The sequence below is a fragment of the Callorhinchus milii genome, unplaced genomic scaffold (assembly GCF_018977255.1).
Source record: "Callorhinchus milii isolate IMCB2004 unplaced genomic scaffold, IMCB_Cmil_1.0 Scaffold3, whole genome shotgun sequence".
Lineage (NCBI taxonomy): Eukaryota > Metazoa > Chordata > Chondrichthyes > Chimaeriformes > Callorhinchidae > Callorhinchus > Callorhinchus milii.
In genome coordinates, this window is record NW_024704744.1 from 40,018,354 (window position 1) to 40,037,706 (window position 19,353).

The 19,353-nt window shown below is 42.5% G+C and overlaps 1 protein-coding gene across 2 annotated transcripts in view; it reads left to right on the forward strand.

The window, feature by feature from the left end:
• ascc3 (activating signal cointegrator 1 complex subunit 3) overlaps window positions 1–19,353 on the forward strand; it is a 339,566-nt gene that overhangs the window by 34,152 nt on the left and 286,061 nt on the right. For both annotated transcript variants that reach the window (XM_007899134.2, XM_007899135.2), the window contains exons 5-7: window positions 7,609–7,729; window positions 13,300–13,501; window positions 16,411–16,546. In XM_007899134.2, the coding sequence (XP_007897325.1) occupies window positions 7,609–7,729; window positions 13,300–13,501; window positions 16,411–16,546 (459 nt within the window). The remainder of the gene's footprint in view (window positions 1–7,608; window positions 7,730–13,299; window positions 13,502–16,410; window positions 16,547–19,353) is intronic.

Below are 19,353 nucleotides of genomic sequence, written 5' to 3' on the forward strand. Positions count from 1 at the left end.
CCAGGCAGCCTCATCCTCCTGCCTCTTGTCACCCACCACCACCCCCTCTCCGTCCCCATCACCCTCCCCATCATCAGCTCCTACCATGACCCCCAGGACATTCCTTCCTCCCCATCTCTCCTTCCTCCCTCTCACCCACCATCACTTCGATGAAACCCACCACCTGCTGCCTCGACCCCCTCCCCACCAACTTGCTGGTCACCCAGCTCCCCTTCCTCTGCCCACTACTGGCTGACATCATCAACCAGTCCCTCTCCTCTGGATCAGTCCCTGCCCCCCTCAAAACTGCTGTCATCACCCCCCTCCTCAAAAAACCTTCCGTAGATCCTCAAACGCTTGCCACTACCGCCCTATTTCAAACTTGCCCTTCCTCGCCAGAATCCTAGAATGGGTTGTTGCCAATCAACTGCGCTCACACCTCTTCTCCCACTCCCTCTTCGAACCCCTCCAGTCCGATTTCTGGCCTGCCCACAGTACAGAGACTGTGCTTGTGAAAATCTCAAAAGACATCCTCTCTATCTGTGACGAGGGTTCCCTCTGCCTCCTTGTCCTCCTGGACCTCTCCGCCGCTTTCGACACAGTCGATCACGCCATCCTACTCCACCGCCTTTCCTCCATCATCCACCTCAGTGGGACCGCACTCGCCTGGTTCGCGTCCTACCTCACGAATGAGTCCTACATCTGCACAAATGGCTTTTCCTCCCGCTCTCACCTGGGGCACCCCAAGGATCCATCCTTGGCCCCCTCCTCTTTCTGATCTACATGCTCCCTCTTGCGGATGTCATCCGCAGACATGGGGTACACTTCCACATGTATGCGGACTACACCCAACTCTATTTTTCCACCTCACTTTGCAACCCCCAGTCCCCTGATGTTCTATCAGCCTGTCTCAGGAGCTGGATGAGCACGAATTTCCTTCAGCTGAATGTTGACAAGACGGAAGCTATACTCTTTGGCTCTCGTCAAAGTCTTCAATCGCACGGTTCTCACCTCCTCCACCTACCCGACCTCCCCATAAAACTCTCCGAACCCATACGCAACCTCGGCGTCAAGTTCGACCCCCAATTATCCTTCCTCCCCACATCCAGTCAATAACCAGCACCACTTTCTTCCACCTCCGACGCAATGCCCGTCTCCTCCAAAATCTCACCCGAAAAGCCATCGAAACCCTGGTCCTTGCCTTTGTCACCTATCAGTGGACTATTCAAATGCCCTCCTCGCCGGTCTCCCCTCCACTACCATTCATAAAATCCAGGTGATCCAGAATTCTGCCGCCCGCATTCTTACCCATATCAAACTCCGCTCCCCCGATTACCCCAGTCCTTCCCAGACTGCACTGGCTGCCTGCCCCAGAGAGGATCGATTTCAAGATCCTCACTCTTGTCTTCAAATCCCTCCATCCTTTGCACCCTCCTACCTCTCTGAACTCCTCTCTCCTCACAACAGTGCCCATTGCCTTTGCTCCAACGGGTCTGGCCTCCTCTTTGTCCCCCGAATCCTCCGCTCCACCATCAGCGGAAGTGCCTTCAGCCACTACACCCCAAGGCTGTTGAACTCCCTTCTTAACTCCCTTCGTCTCGCCCCCTCTCTTCCTATTTTCAGGTCTCGGCTAAAGACCTTTCGTTTCGACCGCGCCTTTGATCTCCTTCTTCCGCCTTCCCCTGGCTCGGCCCCGGGATCTGTTATTGTGAAGTGCTCTGAGACGTCTGGCGTGGAGGGTGCTATATAAATCGCCAAGTTGTTGTTGTTGAAAAATGTATCTTCCTTTCTGAAACACGGATAACTAACATTTTGAGCACAGAATAAGTGAAAACAGTTGAATAAAAATAAGATACAATTGCAATTTCACAACAATTAAATAATGAAATACTTGCATACTGGATAAAAAGGTATTTTACATTGATTTTTCAAGCTGTTCAAAAGAACACTCACATATAGTATCAGTCAATGAAAGGAATATTAATGGAAATGAAAAGCAGCCACTTAGTGAATTGTCTATTAACTTGTTTATGTGGTTTCCTGGGGAATAATTTACCATATGCTGTACATTAGACAGTGAGGCAATTTATCAGAACAACAAACATTTGCTGAAAGATATAGTGCTTATAAATAGAGTACATTAGGCAAGGGGCTTACTTAACTTTTAAATAGAATTTGCAGTTTACTTGTCAAGCTTTTAAAATTATTTGCTAACCTGCTTGTAAACTTGAGCATTTGATGTCTTACACACCAGTGAGTAAAGTATCCACTGTATGAGACATATAATAATAATAATCCTTGAATATAGTGCCTTATCACATCTTCAAGACCTCTCAAAGTGCTTCACAGGATGTACTGTAAAGTGAATTCACTGTATATTTTGTGGATGAAACTCAGCATCCAATTGTGCACAGCATTGTCCTACAAAAGGATTGAGTGACCAAATTATTATATTTAAAAAAATATTTTTGTGGGGATTATTACCCCCAGAAAAGCGATCCGCCAATCGACTAAAAAATGGGTTCTCATAAGTTCTCAATAGATCGGTATCACAATCGCTACAATTGGATTGGTACCATAATTTTTAAAGTTTGCAATCTAAAGTTTGCAATCTATGCTTGGAAATGGAACTGAGCTGACTGGGCAGTTTTGTTAAATTGAACAAGTTTTGTGTTCCACAGGTTTACAGAGATTTTAGCCTTGTTTGCAAATTGTAAGGCAACATTCACTAATTGGCAGAGAAAACATTAAACTTTTTTTACACTAGCAGAGGAATTAGCATATTGTTCTGCATTTCTATGACCTTCAGTTATGAGAATTTGGGATAATTTTCTGAATCTATTAATCTGCTTAAATTGCACGCTGGTACTTCCTTAACCCAATACTGTTACATAAGTAAATTGCTAAATACGCAGATTAAATGATAATGATATGACCTTTTTGAGGTAATTTGTTCCAAACACTGAGAACTACAATTGTTTTTCCCTCTAACACTTCTGGCACATGGCTTCAATTGTCCCAGACTATTCCATTTGCTTTAATATGTTCCATACTTTTTACCATCCTGGTGTGCAATGGCGCAACATCAGAAAAACACACAGTTGGCTTTGTACCCAAGTATTGAACAAAGCAGCAGCCAGTGTGAAATCAGTGGATATGATTTGGGATGCAAATGAGTGGAGATGGAGCTGATATCATCGTGATTGGTTCAATGGTTCATGCCTACAATATGTAGTGCACAGGATGCAATTTACGTTGGACAGCAATTTGAATTGTTGTGTCAATTTACTTTCTTATAAACATCAAATTTAATTTACTTTTAGGTAGTACAATTTAGTAAGCATGGTTGGGTATGCTAAACTAAACACAGACAAAAATCTGATTTTAAAAAAGGTCCAGAGAATGATCTGATGAGAAAAAACTGTATGTCTTCAATAGCCTTGGGCTTAACGGCTAAGCAGGCAAACACTAATGTGCAAAATGTTCAGTGCCATAGAGTGAGATGGATTCAAGTTTTAAATCCTGGTCTACTGAATTGTTCATTTGAGCTGTGACCAGCAGGGATTGCAACCAGGATTGCATCATCGCCTAATGGATTGAAAGAAAATCTGAAGGGAGACTCTTTTCTGTGTGGTGCTTGCACTTCAACATGATGGTGGCTTGAGAGTAGGCAGTGCATCTGATCTTTCAATTGCAGGATTCCATATAGATGAGAGTGGATACTAAAGAAAATCAATGGAGATCTTATCCCAATATTATGCTCTACCTGACTATTGGTTGGTGAGCCTTCATTCATTTTGTCCAACCCGTTTACTGCAACTCCATCCAGGAGACCTTCTGCCTCCCCTTCACAATAATGATTTCCGAGTAGTTATTTTTAATTTTCTCTGCCCACCTTCTCACGCCTCGCCCATCCTCACCTCCAATGCCAACTGTGAGGCGATGCTAGACTTCCTCGAATCCAAAGTTGTGGGGATCCGCTCAGCTGCCTCTGCCATTCCATCTACTACACTCTTCCCATCTCCCGCTCTCACCCCGCCCCTACCCATCCCTCCCTCCACACCTTCAAAACTGTCTCCCATTCCTCTTTCACCACCACTATAACCCGCATGAAAACGACCACCTGCTTCCTTGATCCCATCATTACCCCTCTCCTCACTTCTCAGCTCCACCTCCTTGCCCCTCATAAACCTCTCTCTGTCTACTGGTACTGTTCCCACCCCATTAAAAAATGGCCGTCAACACTCCTATCCTTAAAAGACCCTCCCTTGACCTATCACTGCTCTCACACTACAACCCCATCTACAACCTCCCTTTCCTCTCCAAGGTCCTGGAACGACCTGTTGCTTCTCAGCTTTGCTTCTTCCTCTCTCGCCACTCCCTTTACGAATCCAGTCGGGTTTCCATGCTGCCCACAGGGCAGAGTGACAAAGTGATCAAAGTGCCAAATTACATTCTGTCCATCTGTGATCAGGGCTCCTTCTGCCTCTCATTCTCCTTGACCTCTCTCTGTTGCCTTCGACACTGTTGACTATTCTATCCTCATCCACTGCCTCTCCTCTCACCTCATCCTTCACGGTTCTGTCCTTGTCTGGTTCAGATCGTACCTCTCACACCGCTTCTACTTCATCTTCACAAATGGTTTCTCCTCTAGCTGCCGCACCGTCTCGTGAGGCGTTCCTCAGGGCTCTGTCCTTGGTCCCCTCCTCTTCAATATCTATATGCTCCCACTTGGTGACATCATTCGCAGACATAGGGTCAACGTCCACATGTATGCGGATGACACCCAACTCTATCTCTCTGTCTCTACACTTGACTCCAGAACCACTGCTGTCCTTACAGAATGTCTGTCAGATATCAAGTCCTGGATGAGAACTAACTTTCTTCAGCTGAATGTCAACAAGACTGAGGCTCTCCTGATTGGCTCCCATCAGCGTTTCCACACCTCAGGCGCTGACAGCATCACCATCCGTGGATGCACACTCCACCTTACTAAGCCAGTCCGGAACCTTAGCATCTTGTTTGATCCTCAACTATCTTTTCTACTCCACATCTGTATTATGACCCATTCTGCCTTTCTCCACCTCCGCAACATCGCCCGGCTCCGTCAGTGTCTCACACCACAGGCCGACGAAACCCTCATACACGCATTCATTACATCGAGGCTTGACTATGCAAACTTCTTGCTTGTTGGCCTCACCAACTCCTCCCTCAGTGGGCTGCAGATCATCCAGAACTCTGCAGCCCATGTCCTCTCCCGCACCAGGCTCTGTGACCCTATCATCCCCATCCTCGCCCAACTCCATTGGCTTCCCATCACAGAGGAAACAGTTCAAGATTCTGGTCCTCACCTTCAAAGTCCGACATGGTCTTGCTGCCCCCGATCTCTGCAACCTCCTAATCCCCTACCATCCTGCCCGCTCCCTCCACTCAGTGGGCTGAACTCCCACTGAACTCATCCTATCCCTAAAACCAACCACCTGCTCCCTTGACCCCATCCCCACTCCACTCCTTATCTCCCAGCTCCATTTTCTTGTCCCACACATCACTGACATCATAAACCTGTCCCTCTCCTCTGGCTCTGTCCCCATTCCATTAAAAACTGCCATCATCACGCCCACCCTGAAAAAACCCTCCCTTGATGCGTCGCAGCTATCAAGCTACCGGCCCATCTCCAACCTCCCCTTTCTCTCCAAAGTCTTGGAAAGAGTTGTCGCCTCCCAACTGCGCTCTTTCCTCTCCACCCATTCTCTTTTTGAACCCCTTCAGTCAGGTTTCCGTGCTGCTCATAGCACAGAAACTGCCCTGGTCAAGGTCACCAATGATATCCTGACCATCTGTGACCAGGGCTCCCTCTGTCTCCTCGTCCTCCTCGACCTATCGGCAGCATTCGATACGGTCGACCACACTATCCTACTCCACCGCTTGTCCTCCCACCTCAACCTTCAAGGCACTGTCCTTGAATGGTTTAGGTCGTACCTTTCTCACCGTCTTCACTTCGTCTCAACGAATGGCTTCTCCTCCACCCCCCGTACTGTCTCATGTGGTGTCCCTCAGGGCTCTGTCCTCGGTCCCCTCCTCTTCACCCTCTATATGCTCCCCCTTGGTGACATCATCCGCAAACATGGGGTTAACTTCCACATGTATGCGGATGACACCCAACTCTACCTTTCCTCCTCTACTCTCAACTCCACGACCACCGATGTCCTGACAGCCTGCCTGTCCGACATCGAGTCCTGGACGAGAGACAACTTTCTTCAGCTCAACGTGCAAAAAACCGAGGCCCTCCTGATTGGCTCACGTCAGCGCCTCCGCACCTCAGGCGCTGACACCATCAGCATCCAAGGCTGCACTCTCCACCTCTCAAAGCCAGTCAGGAACCTCGGCGTTTTGTTCGACCCTGAGCTGTCCTTTCTCCCTCACATCCGCACCACAACTGGCACCGCCTTCCATCACCTCCGGAATATCGCCAGATTACGGCACTACCTCACCCCTCACGCTGCTGAAACCCTGGTTCACGCCTTTGTCACCTCAAGGCTGGACTATGGGAACTCTCTCCTCGCCGGCCTTCCCGCCACCTCCCTCCACAAGCTGCAGGTCATTCAGAACTCTGCAGCTCGTGTACTGTCCCGCACCAGGCTTCGGGACCACATCACTCCCACCCTCGCTCGCCTCCACTGGCTCCCCATCCCCCAGAGGATTGATTTCAAGATCCTCATCCTCACCTACAAGGCCATTCACGGCCTTGCTCCCTCCTACCTCTCCAACCTACTATCCCCCTACCTACCTGCCCGTACCCTCCGTTCCTCTGGCTCCGGTCTGCTCCACGTCCCCCGCCCCAACCGCCCTACTATCGGTGGTCGGGCCTTCAGCCTCTCAGCCCCGAGGCTCTGGAACTCCATCCCCCAGTGCCTTCGCCTTGCTTCCTCCCTTTCCTCCTTCAAGGCCGGTCTCAAAACCTTTCTCTTTGACCGTGCCTTCAGCTCCCCTCTCGACTCTCTTCCTCCTCCTCGCTCCCTCCCTTCCCTCCCCTCACCCTGACCATTTCCCCTCCTCTCTCCCTCCCTTCCCTCCCCTCACCCTGACCATTTCCCCCCTGCTCGGGTCATGACCCAACTGTGCAGCGCCTTGGGACGTCCTCCTGACGTGAAAGGCGCTCTATAAATGGAATCTTGTTGTTGTTGTTGTTGTTGGGCTCCGGCCTGCTTCACTTCTCCCACCTCGCCCGCCCCACCATTGGCGGGCGGGCTTTCTGCCACTCTGCCCCCACCCTCTGGAACTCCATTCCGCAGTCCCTCCGCCTTGCCCCCTTCCTTCAAGACCCATCTCAAGACCCTCTTCTTCGACTGTGCTTTTGATCACCTTGTACCCTGCTTGCTCCTCTACTGGAGCTACATACCTTGTAAAAGGTTTGAGTAGAAACTGGATTCATGAATGAGCTTTTAATCAGCTTTTAAAGTTCAAAATGTTTATTCACGCAATGTAATAAACTCTTATTTTTCATTATCACGGTTGTTCCATTTTTGCATTGTTGCATTTTAGAAAGATTTTAAGTGAAACTTGAGATAAGTTTGCATGCAATCTGATGGAGAAGCTCTTAGTTGATAATAGTTCCTTTTTTTCTTTCAGTTGTTTGAGCTGCTTGGCCCAGAGGGATTGGAACTGATCGAGAAACTTTTACAACACAGGTGCAAGATTGTGGAGAAAGCTCTGAACTTAGCTACAGATCTCAAGTTCAACTATCTTCAAGGCAAGGAGGGTTTATGGAGAAATAATAATTCTTTACGTATTTTTTAAAACAAACTTTGTGTGGAGAGAATTAAGCTACAATGGAGATGACTCTCTCCTGCTTTTTTTTCCTTCTGGCTTCTGATCAATGCTGGCATTCTTGATGATGCTGCTCATGTCAAGTCTGCAGTGTCACAAATCCATATTGCATTTTCTATGTTGGAATTCCAACTTATCTGCCTTGTGGGAAAGCGTTTTTAGTCTGAGGTTTAATAGTTAAGCAATTGATATTGTGTTGGATCAATGTAATCCAAATAGCTGGAGCCTTTTCAGAGAAGACATCAATGAGTTGCTGAGTGAATGTTTAATTCTGAAAGCAGTAGCAGTGTTGTGATTTTAATATAATGAAGCTTTTGATGTTTTTAAAATTAATCCATGGCACTTATTGGCACAACCATTTTGAGAAAATAAGATTCTGACCGTCCTGCATTATGGTCTAATACAGATTTTTAAAGTTACCTTTTAACGTAGTAGCGCGTTGTTTGCGGAGGATTGAAGAGAGTTGTTTATCAAAGAACAAAATAAATGAATGCTGTAAAATGGATGTTGCATTGAGCTTTGCTTGCACCGTAACAAATTTGTAGGATACCTCCTCGTGCAAGAGAAAATTGCTATTAAATCAGAATTTGACACATCTTCAATCTATTATAGTCTGACACCATAAAGGTAAGATGTAGTACACTGTTAGCTATAAAAAGCTGCAGAGAGTTTGAGTCTAGTTTATTGCACAGCTCATTTAGTAAGCATTTTACACTGCATTTCAAAGTGACATTGTTAGCTTGTATTTCTGTTGCACCCTTTAACCTTTGTGCACTGTAGCATAGTTAAATTACTTTAGCAGGAAAAATATAGAATTGCTAGTCTATTGGATTAAAATAACTTTGAAGTTATTGGCTAGAACTGAGATCTAACGTGTGGACACAAGTAAATTATACAAGTTTTACCTATGAGTTTGCCTGGCTTCAAAGGCAACTCCTATTGGAATATTGCTGGTATTTCTGGCTCGAAATTTACCAAGACTCTACCAAGAGTCAGATCTCCCACAGCCTCTGGATGCATGCATGAATAATGAGTTAAGTTGAAAAGTTGAGTCAGAGCAAATGGGCCTGAGGGATTTTGCACAATGCTTGCACGTTTTGTTATCATGGCACGAATGTGATGCTGACTTTCTGCCTGTGTGAATCATAATTGGAATTCTTTTGTGATCTTTGCTAACAAAAGCATTTGATTTTCAGTGCATAAAGTTTAACGAGCCACAATGTAAAAGTGGCATAATATGGCATGGCGAGCTCTGAGGAAAACAAAATGTATGTCTGTTTGTGCTTGTAATACAGTAAAACTCACATAAATGAAATAATCATCCAAGTTATACATGCAACCGAGTCCCATTCAATTTCCAATCAAAACCTCTTACATTTCTTTGCACTTGTCATATTAATCATCTTTGCATAAATCATATTAAATGTTAAATGGTCCTGACTGATACGACCTATGTGAGTTTTACTATATACTTTTTTGCGAGGACAACTGAAAATCTGACTATCGTCATGACTTCTAAACTCTCTGGATTCAGGAATAAAATTGGATGATTCGAAGTTAGTAAAAGTAATGCCATTATTGAAGAAGGGATAAACCATGCTACTATAGATCTATAAATTCAACATCAATTTTAAGTATATTAGTGGAATCCACCTTCAGGATAAAGTAACAGACTATCTGGATAAATGAAATACAATACAAAATTACATTTGTATAGCGCCTTTCGGGAGGATGTCCCAAGGTGCTGAAATGCTTTTGCGAAGGATATCATGCCTTAATAAATTAATAGAGATCTTTGACAGAACTATTTAAGTGATGGGTAAAGGATTCAGCGCCTTGGGTCTTCCTCCGATGTGAAAGACATTATATAAATGCAATTTGTTGTTATTGTTATTGAATTGATAAAGTCGGTTTGATATCGATATATCGATGCATCATCTCCCTTCATTCAGCAGGCTCCAGCCTGCTCCACATCCCCTGCCCGGCCCACCCTACCATTGGTGGTCAGGCCTTCAGCCTCCCTGCCCCACCCTTTGGAAGTCTATCCCACAGTCGCTTCGCCTTGCTCCCTCCCTTGCCTCCTTGCCACACCTCAAGACTCTCCTCTTCGACCATGCTTCAGTCACCCTCCCACCCCAACCATCACTGCCCCACTCCTAATCGCAACCCCTTGCTTGAATCCAAATCCTTGACTGTCCAGCACCTTGGGATGTCCTCCCGACGTGAAAGACACTTTTCAAATGTAATTTGTTGTTGATAGATAATAATAATAATAATGTGTTTGATTTAGTGCCTTATCACATCTTCGAGACGTCTCAAAGCGCTTCACAGAATATACTGTAAAGTGAATTGACTGTATATTTTGTGGGCAAACGAGGCAACCAATTGCGCACAGCATGGTCCCACAAACAGTCATGGGAGGTTATTCACAGATAGAGAAACGCACGTTTGGTAGATTGACAGACAAGAATAGCAAAAGGAAGACAGACCAATAGGACAAGGCCACCACAAACAGAGGGAGATTGAAGCAGAGATAGTTTTTATAAAGGATGTTTTATCGAGTGGCCCCAGACCTCAATACGAGCCTCTGCTCTCTCACTGACCTTTGGTATGTTTCATTTGGATTTTCTGAAGGCATTTGAAAAAGTTACCACATAAGAGATTTGTAGCTGATGCGCAAAGTGTTGTAAGAATTCTCATGGTATGGAGAGGAAATTGGCTGGGAGGTAAGGAATAGACAATTGGATTAAAAGGGATAATCTCTGATATGGTGGTCAGTATCAAGTTGTGGCCGAAGCCACAGCTTTCCACACGATATGTTAAATGATCTGAGAATGATGGATCAGAATAGATCCAAGTTTACTGATGACATTAAGCTAGAACGCTAAACAACCTGGTTCAGCCTAAGTAAGTAACCAATGAGATTGATGGAATCACAGTTACAGGTATCCATCTTCAGAGGCGGTAAACAGGGTCGCTTGGAGATGAGCTGACTCCAAGGTTGATATGCTTTGCCAAGGAATGTATTTAGTCAAGTTAAATCTTTGTGGGATCTTTGGTAGTCCAGAGTACTCCAGTATTGCTGATAACAGATCAGCCTATCAGTTTATCTGTTTGATGTCTTTTCAAAGAGCCAGCACAGACACGATGGGCCAAATGGCCTCCTTCTGTGCTATATAATTCCATGTGAAGGAGCAGATCAGTCATTGGGAGCAGGGATTATTCACACTCAGCTCCTGTTGACCCTGAATGCCAATTTAACTGATACGGTGGTTCTAACTGGACAAGCGGCACGAAGCTTGTTGTGACACAAATCATCACTATATTTTAATTATATTTATTTGTACTTAATTTAAATGAAATTATTGACTTGGAAATTTGTGAGTCTTTGTGAGGTTCAGGACAATGAGATAATTAAGCTCACAGAGAGTAGTACAGATACCGATCTAGAGAACATAGTTGTAGTAGTTTTTGTTTTGGAGTTTCTTAGTAGTTTCTTGTTTCTTTTCTTCCGTGTCTATTCCAACTACAGGCTATTTATACACAGAAAAAAGCAAGTTTTGTTCCTTATCCAAATGTGAAAACAGACAAGTTTTTTTGACCTTCAAGACCATCTGGTTTTGCTTACAAATACCATTTTTCTTGATTTTACTCCTCACTTAATAAAAGACCATCTCATTAGCAAGGCCACCTAATTATCAGACACAGACACCCCTTCTTTGTCTTACTTCTCACGTAGCCCAGGCCACCAGTTGCACATTCCTTTTCCCACATAACTATACGAAGACAGCGCAAGGACAATAGATAAAGACAGATGCCATTCATTTCCCACAATCGAACAAGTTACATGAGCACAATTATCAGCATACCTTCATTTAAAGGTACACAGTACAAATGTTCAATGTAGGCAAAATCCACAGCACTACAACAGCATAACACTCACTTATCAAGATTTCATCAATCTACAGTGTTAGTGTTTGCAAATATATGTTTCATGTTGGCAAAGCTTGGCAATAGTATACGACCCCCATATTACATCACTCTTATGTCGAGAGCAATTCACCCGCAATGCTTCACTTGCCAGACAGTGCTGACAATGATTATGTGGTTTTAACTGTTAAATTCCAGCAATACCCCAAAACACTATCTGCAGAGCCCAAGCCATAGTTCTTGCCAACCTGCACCTAATGCTCACTGGAATTAGATAAGCAGGATGTGTTGCTCCAGGCAGAGAGTGCACATTTCATTCCAAATGTCCATGTGTAGGTGGTGCACATATGTGGAGCTCTGGTTTGGATCCTCTTAATAGGTTTTCATATGTTTCAGACCACTCATCTAACTAAAAAAAGGCACATCAACTTAAAATGAGAGCCACACTGATATTTGAAAGGGAGTTCTACCCATACAAGGAAGGTATGTGGGTGGTCAATGCCATCTTCCTGCCCACACCTCAGAAACACATCCCTTCCTATTGAATGATGATTGAATGATGAGCACTCGTTTTGCAAGTGAGAGACCTGAGTTCAATTCCAGGCAGAGGGCAAAACCTTGGGCAAGTTTCCTTACTCCACACCCTAATAATAATCCCTCCAAAAACCAAAAACAATAATAAAATTGGTCATTTTCAATCTACGACTGTTTGTGGGACATTGCTGTGCGCAATTGGCTGCCGCGTTCGCCCACAAATATACAGTCAATTCACTTTACAGTGTGTTCTGTGAAGCGCTTTGGGACGTCCTCCCGACGTGAAAAGCGCTATATCAAATGCAAGGATTATTATTATTATTAAAAGATCTGCCATAATCTAATAAAATGGTGGAACAGGTTTCGACAGGCCTATTGGACTATGATCATATCTGATTGCATTTGAAGAGAAGCATTGATGGACAAATTTAGTGCATTATGGTGAACAAAATTGATGAATGTTGCATGACCTGTGTTACTTTATCAGGGCTGATAGATGAAACTAGGTTAATCACCACTACATTCTGATTCTTAAATGGGTTGGAATTTGTTTGAATTAGTATCGGCTTGCTGCTGACAGATTTAGGAGCTCATGCTTAAATTGTCGTAGAAACTTGTAAAACCATTTAACCTATTGAGTTTTAGATCCAACCAATACAGCTCCATCGCCTTCTATCAAAATGGTTCGAATACGTTGCAACTTTGAGCACCATTACAATTTAGATATTTATTGTCTGTTTCTCCTGTCATTTGTTATTTGAGTTATTTGTTATTTGAGCAATAATGCGTGGTTTTACTTTGTTTTTTATGCATGTGCCATTAATAATAATATAATGATAATAATCCTTGCATTCGATATCGCGCCTTATCACGTCTTTGAGACATCTCAAAGCGCTTCACAGAATACACTGTAAAGTGAATTAACTGTATATTTTGTGGGCAAAATGCACAAAATGCATATTAATGCAAAAAATATGCCTGCTGGATAAACTTTTGTGAGGTGATTAAAGATGGTTTTAATTATTACAGAAACATCAAAGAAAGGCTTTGGGGGAAATGCACAACCCGTTTACGGTTGTCAGGTGACTGTCCATTCTGAGCAAGAAAAACAACTGTTAAAGCAGTATCGTAGAGAAGAAAAGCGGCATGCCAGGCGAGAGAGAAAAGAAGAGGGGGAATTTTCTGGAGAAGCATTTCAACTTTTTGATCCTAAGGATTTACGTTTACAAAGGTAAGTACACTGTTTCAAATCATGGGTTCAAAGCTGCTGCAGCCTTATTAAATTGATTTGGATGCATTTTGTTCAAATAAAAAAATCTTTCATTACAATAAAACATATTTGAAATGCATTGTGCAAGGCACTCATAGCAGGATAGTCATAAGATACATGTCACACTTGAATTCAGGGTTCTGAAAGTCACAACAATCTTAAACATTCTTCACACATATTAAAGTACCCTTTGAACACAATTTTAATTACTGCCTTTAAATAATGTTTATATGTACACCTGTATTACTAAATTTGGTTAAGTTGCTTACTGTGTTGTATCTGCTGTTTTTATGGCAACATATTTGTCAGTGTCAGAGACTGCTGTTAACAATGCGTGTTTGAGTAATTCACATGATTGATATTTTACCTTGGGTTATAAATTATAAGATGGTATGATTTGTGCATTAATTACAAGATGCTATAACTTGTTTTTATTTGTGGTAGCAGAATATGGGAGCTAGCAATGCATAATATACTATTAGATGGGTATGAATGGAAAGAGCCACAGATGGCTGGGTAATGTCTTCAAAATAATCTCAATGCAGATTGATAATGTGCATAAGTCAAGTGAGGCAGAATGAAAAGGAGTTGGAGGCCAGTGATGGTATTGCACAAACCCAGTACTGTGGTTGAGGACAGAAAGATTCAGCCATGAATCCTATTGATATATGAGGTTTTTGGTTTGAAAACAGTTGTGGCTTTTTGCTGCAGATGAACCTAATACTATTCACATAATATAATCGATTGGAGCGAAACTGCAATACCCAGGATGAAGTGCAACTCCTTCACATGTAATAGTATGTAATGTTAAAATTGAGACCAACATTGATCAGAAAAATCCTTAATCTGGGTATATTTACATAATATATTTACTAAATATTCTTGAGAGATTTTGGATGTTATCAAAGCGTATATATTCCATGCAGTATTTTCTGAAAAAGAAAAACACAAATTGAAGGGAAAAAATTAATCTGAAGCTGGGTAAAGCTTTATGTAAAATTTGCTGAATGAATGTTACTCAATGCAGTTTCATTTTTCAGAAGGAGATTACATGGAAACATTTTTAATTAAAAGAAGCAAACAAACTTCATCATGAACCCTAAAATAGGACATATTGTGCCATCTATGTTTTAAAAGAAAATTTAGAAGGCCAATAATTTAAAGTTTATACCTGCTAATTTCTCTCTCTAAGTTAATTTCCTTGCTTAATGCATTGGTTTCATTATGTTTCTTTCCTGTTGTATACATGTTTTACTGGTTTGCCAACAAAAAGGCTCCGAAATACAATGTGTTAATTTTTTTCTTGAGATTAACAAGATTTTTTCACATGGCTTTTAATGATATTCAGTCAATTAAAATCATATGATTGATTGGATTTGTGAACTGAATTGAAATATGCATGTATAATTATTAGGTAAAGAAAGCATTATATATCATAAGCAGTAAAAATAAACTGAATGCATTATCATTCATAGATGGATATATTGCTGAACGTTGACACTGTGGGGTTAACTTCACTTCAGAGAAAATAGCGAAATTTTTTTTGACTGTTAAATTCCAATGCATCACTGCCATGACAGGTTGTGAGTGATTACTATGCAGCACAGAATTCATGGGCAATCTTTCCAAATTTTGGAACAATGAGAGAAAGATTAAAGAAAACAACAATAATAAAAACTTGCTCTTATATTGTGCCCTCCACGCAGGGTAGCGTATCAGAGCAGTTAACAGTGGCGGAGCCTGACTCCGAGTCTGGGATTGGGTGGGTGGTGGTGGTGGCTGTAGCACGGTTAAACAGGAAGGTTGCCAAGTGTGACTTGAAAAAGGAGAGAGTGGGGGGCAAGGCAAAGGGACTGAGGGAGTGTTCCAGAGCTTCGGGGGATAGCGGCTGAAAGCACGACCTCCGATGGTGGGGCGGAGGGTGCGAGGGTTGAACAGAGGCACTGGGTGGTAGATTGGGGAGTGAGAAGGTCGGAGAGGTAGGGAGGTGCCAGGGAGTGAAGGGATTTGAACATGAGTATGAGGATCTTGAAGAAAAAATTGTTATTAGAAAGTATGTGGAAGATGTAATGCTTCAATGTGCCTTATAGCAGTTTGTTTTCTTTTGCCTATGATTTTTAAACAAGATAACTGTCTCTATAATTGTCATGATATATTAGAATCATATCTGAAGGAATTTGAAATCTGACCAAACGTATTACACTAATAAATGTCGATGCAAGCATAGTGGAAAAAGTTTAATACATTGCTGCACTAATAAATGGGATTACACGGATCACCAGCTCTGCAAACAGTTCTATGTCACGGAAATAAAACATTTGTTTTTCATGTCCACGGCAGAGCCCAAGTCAAAATGGATTGGGTCACTTTACAATATATGAGGAAACACTAAAATATAATTTGAAGTGTCTATTGCACTCTTTGCTTTTTTCAAGATAATACAGTACGTTGAAAAGACAACAAAAACTAAATGTAGCTGTAGATGTGTTTCATAAAACGCTCTTTGCCCCACCCTAATTCTGGAACTTCCTGTGATCCTAGTAGGGTTTGCTGAGAGCCTGCTCTCAGCAAACCCTACCTTGCTTCATATTCCCCACCCCCACCAATCCACCCCATCATCTGTGGGTGGGCTTTCAACTATTCTGGAGTCCCTTGGCTTTGACCTCTCCCTCTGATCTTCAAAACTCGCTGTAAGGACCTATCTTTTCGACCACAGTTATGGTCACTTTTCTCCTACCCTCCTCCTCCCAGTTCAGGATCCCAATCAGCTGTGTGAAGCTCTGAGACGTACTCTAAATATGTAAGTGCAATGCAAATGTAACTCATTGCTGTTATGTTTCAAGTCTTATTTTCTTTTCTGTGTTTCATAGGGAACATGCTCTTCAAAATGCGAGAACAATGCCAATTCTCACGAGAGAGTGGGACCAGAAGCGAATCCATTACCCTAATGTTTACGATGTATATGGTGAAGCTGTAAAATCTTCAGCTTTTATTGGTGGTGCGAAGGTTTGTTTTCAGTGTTACCTTTACTGCAATGACTTTTCCCAGCCTTGAATGTTATCCTTTTTCTGTCAAGTGGATTGCAAAGTCCTTAATGGAGCTATACATTATGGATTTTGCACTCTTTTGCCAGATGACTGAAACTAATTTTAAAAGGGCATTTTTGATTTATTTTTTAAATTCAATTGTTCTATTTTTTTTTCCCTGCTGCTTCTCCGCATCTGATCCTGACCTCCTCTTTCTGGGGTGTGGTTCCACAGGCATTGGTTTCCTTCTTGTACATCTACCCAAGAGGCCATTGTTCATATGTGAGGCTTGGCAATGAATGTCACTTGACTTAGAGTGCGTCGAATTAGAGAGCTTCTCGTCTGTTAGATGCACTCTATCCACTACACCATCAGGGCTGTATCAAGGGAAACATTTCAATGGGATATTTGGTTATCTTTTCTAGTGGATTTTGCCAGTTATTGAACCGTCATACATGAAAACCGTATGCTCTACCCCGAGCTACAAAAGTACAATTTTAAGATTACAGAGTTTCCTGTACCTTTTGTAGAAAAGGTAAACAAATAGCCCATTGGAATGTTTCCATTGGTAAAAGATCCATTTTATTTGGCAGATCGTGGCTATTTGTGGGACATTGCTGTTATAGATTAGCTGGCCCAATCGCCTACACATCCATTATACTTTTTATTGTATTTTATGAAGCCCTGTAAGACATCTTCCTGATGTGAAAGATGCTACATTAATTGTAAGTATTATTAAAATGAATGTACTGTTCCAATGGCTTGGATTTAAAATCTCGACACTTGAATATAAAAAAGGTGGGCAAATTGACAGTGAAAACCATGAGGGAGAATCCATTCTTCCAACATCATTGGTCATTCATTTCATGGCTGGTTGTGGGACATTGCTTTGTGTTAATTAGTTGTCCCATTCGCCTACAAAATACACAGTCACTATATTCCACAATAAATCTTGCAAAGTGCTTTGAGATATCCCAGAGACATAATAAAGGACTATATCAAATGCATTTAATATAGCCACATGTCTTTGAGACGTCTCAAAGCACTTCACAGAGTATACTATGAAGTGAATTGACTGTATTTTGTGGGCGAAACGGGGTAACCAATTGCATACAACAATGTGGATTGAGTGACCAATTTATTATTTATTATTTAATTTATTATTTAATCTTTGAAGGGTTTATTACCTCTGACGATCCGCCAATCGACTAACAACCGGGTTCCTACTTACTGCTAGGTAAACAGAGGAATATGGAGTAAGGAAACTTGCCCTGGAGGGCAGGGGGGAAAGCAGGGAGGAGGGTCTTGAGGTGCGTCTTGAAGGTGGGGAGGGAGGGGGCGAGACGGAGGGATTGCGGAATGGAGTTTCAGAGGGTGGGTCCAGAGTGGCAGATTAGTTTTTTTTAGTTTTCTAACCATTAAACTAAAGGACTCCACAATTAATTGCATTTCCCAGTGGCTGCTGCTGCTGCTATAGGAATTGAAGTAATTCATATCGGATCTTTTTGCAAAAAATACACTTATATGATTTATAAGTTGTAATTCATTCCATGTTTATCTACAGATAACCTTTTGTTGCCGACATCCACACATACGCACAGCAGATCCTTGATTCTCTGTCAATTTAACTTATTGACCAGGGATTCCTTCATTATAGCAGATAATTGAGGTGCCACTGTTCTGAAAGACAACCATCTCTTTAATATATGTACATATCTTTAGAATTATTGAAACACCAGGATTTTTCATATTCCAACAGTTTCAATTTCTGCTGCTTTGTTAAAGTTAACCATGATTGATGAACTGAATTTGTCTTGCATTCATATTTTCCATTTTGTTTACCTAGACAAATTTTCATTTCAAATTGTTCATCTTGTCATTTGAACGTGAACTTACTTATTTTTCCCTCCACAAGCTGCAGATTATTCAGAACTCTGCAACTCTTATCCTCTTCTATACCAAGCTCAGTGAATCGATAACTCCCATTCTCGCCTAGCTCCACTGGCATCCCATCCAGGAGCTCGAGTTTAAAATCCTCATCTCCCATTTTAAAGCTCTCCTCGGTCTTGCTCCTCCCTATCTCTACGACCTATTAACAGCATACCAACCTGCCTGCTTTCTCAGCTTGGTGGCTACATGCCTGCTCCATGTCCCCTACTCTGCCTGCTCCACCATTGGTGATCAGGCCTTCAGCTTTTCTGCTATTCATCTTCATTCCTCTGGAACGCCATCCTGGAATTCTTCCGCCTCGTCCCCTCCCTTACCTCCATCTCATGACTTTCCTCTTTGAGTGTGCTTTCAGCCACCCTCCCCCACACCTATCCTCCACCCTCTTTATTCCAATCCTTAGCTTGGGTGCAAACCAACACCTTAGGATCTCCTTCTGTCATGAAAGGTGCCATATAATGTAATTTTGTTGTACTTTGAAGGCTATTTTTATTATTACAGGAAACTGTCAGATATACAAGGACATTTGATAGACCTGACCTTCTGCTGCTTCTTTTATTAGATTGTTCAATGTTCTGTCAGATAATAGTTGCCATTCATCTTCATTCTCAACATTCTCCACACACTGTATGAAGACCTCAAACATCTTCCATAGCAAGATTCCCGTATGAATAGAGAAAAAGCTGCTTGACACAAAGCTTTGATATAAACAAACTACAATAAATCGGCTAATTTGGGGGTTTTGAGTCCGTTATTGATGTCAGTTTCTATGCATAACATTCATGTGCAGTAGGCAGGACGTGTATACATCAATGATGTACAAATTCACAAATTTTTGTT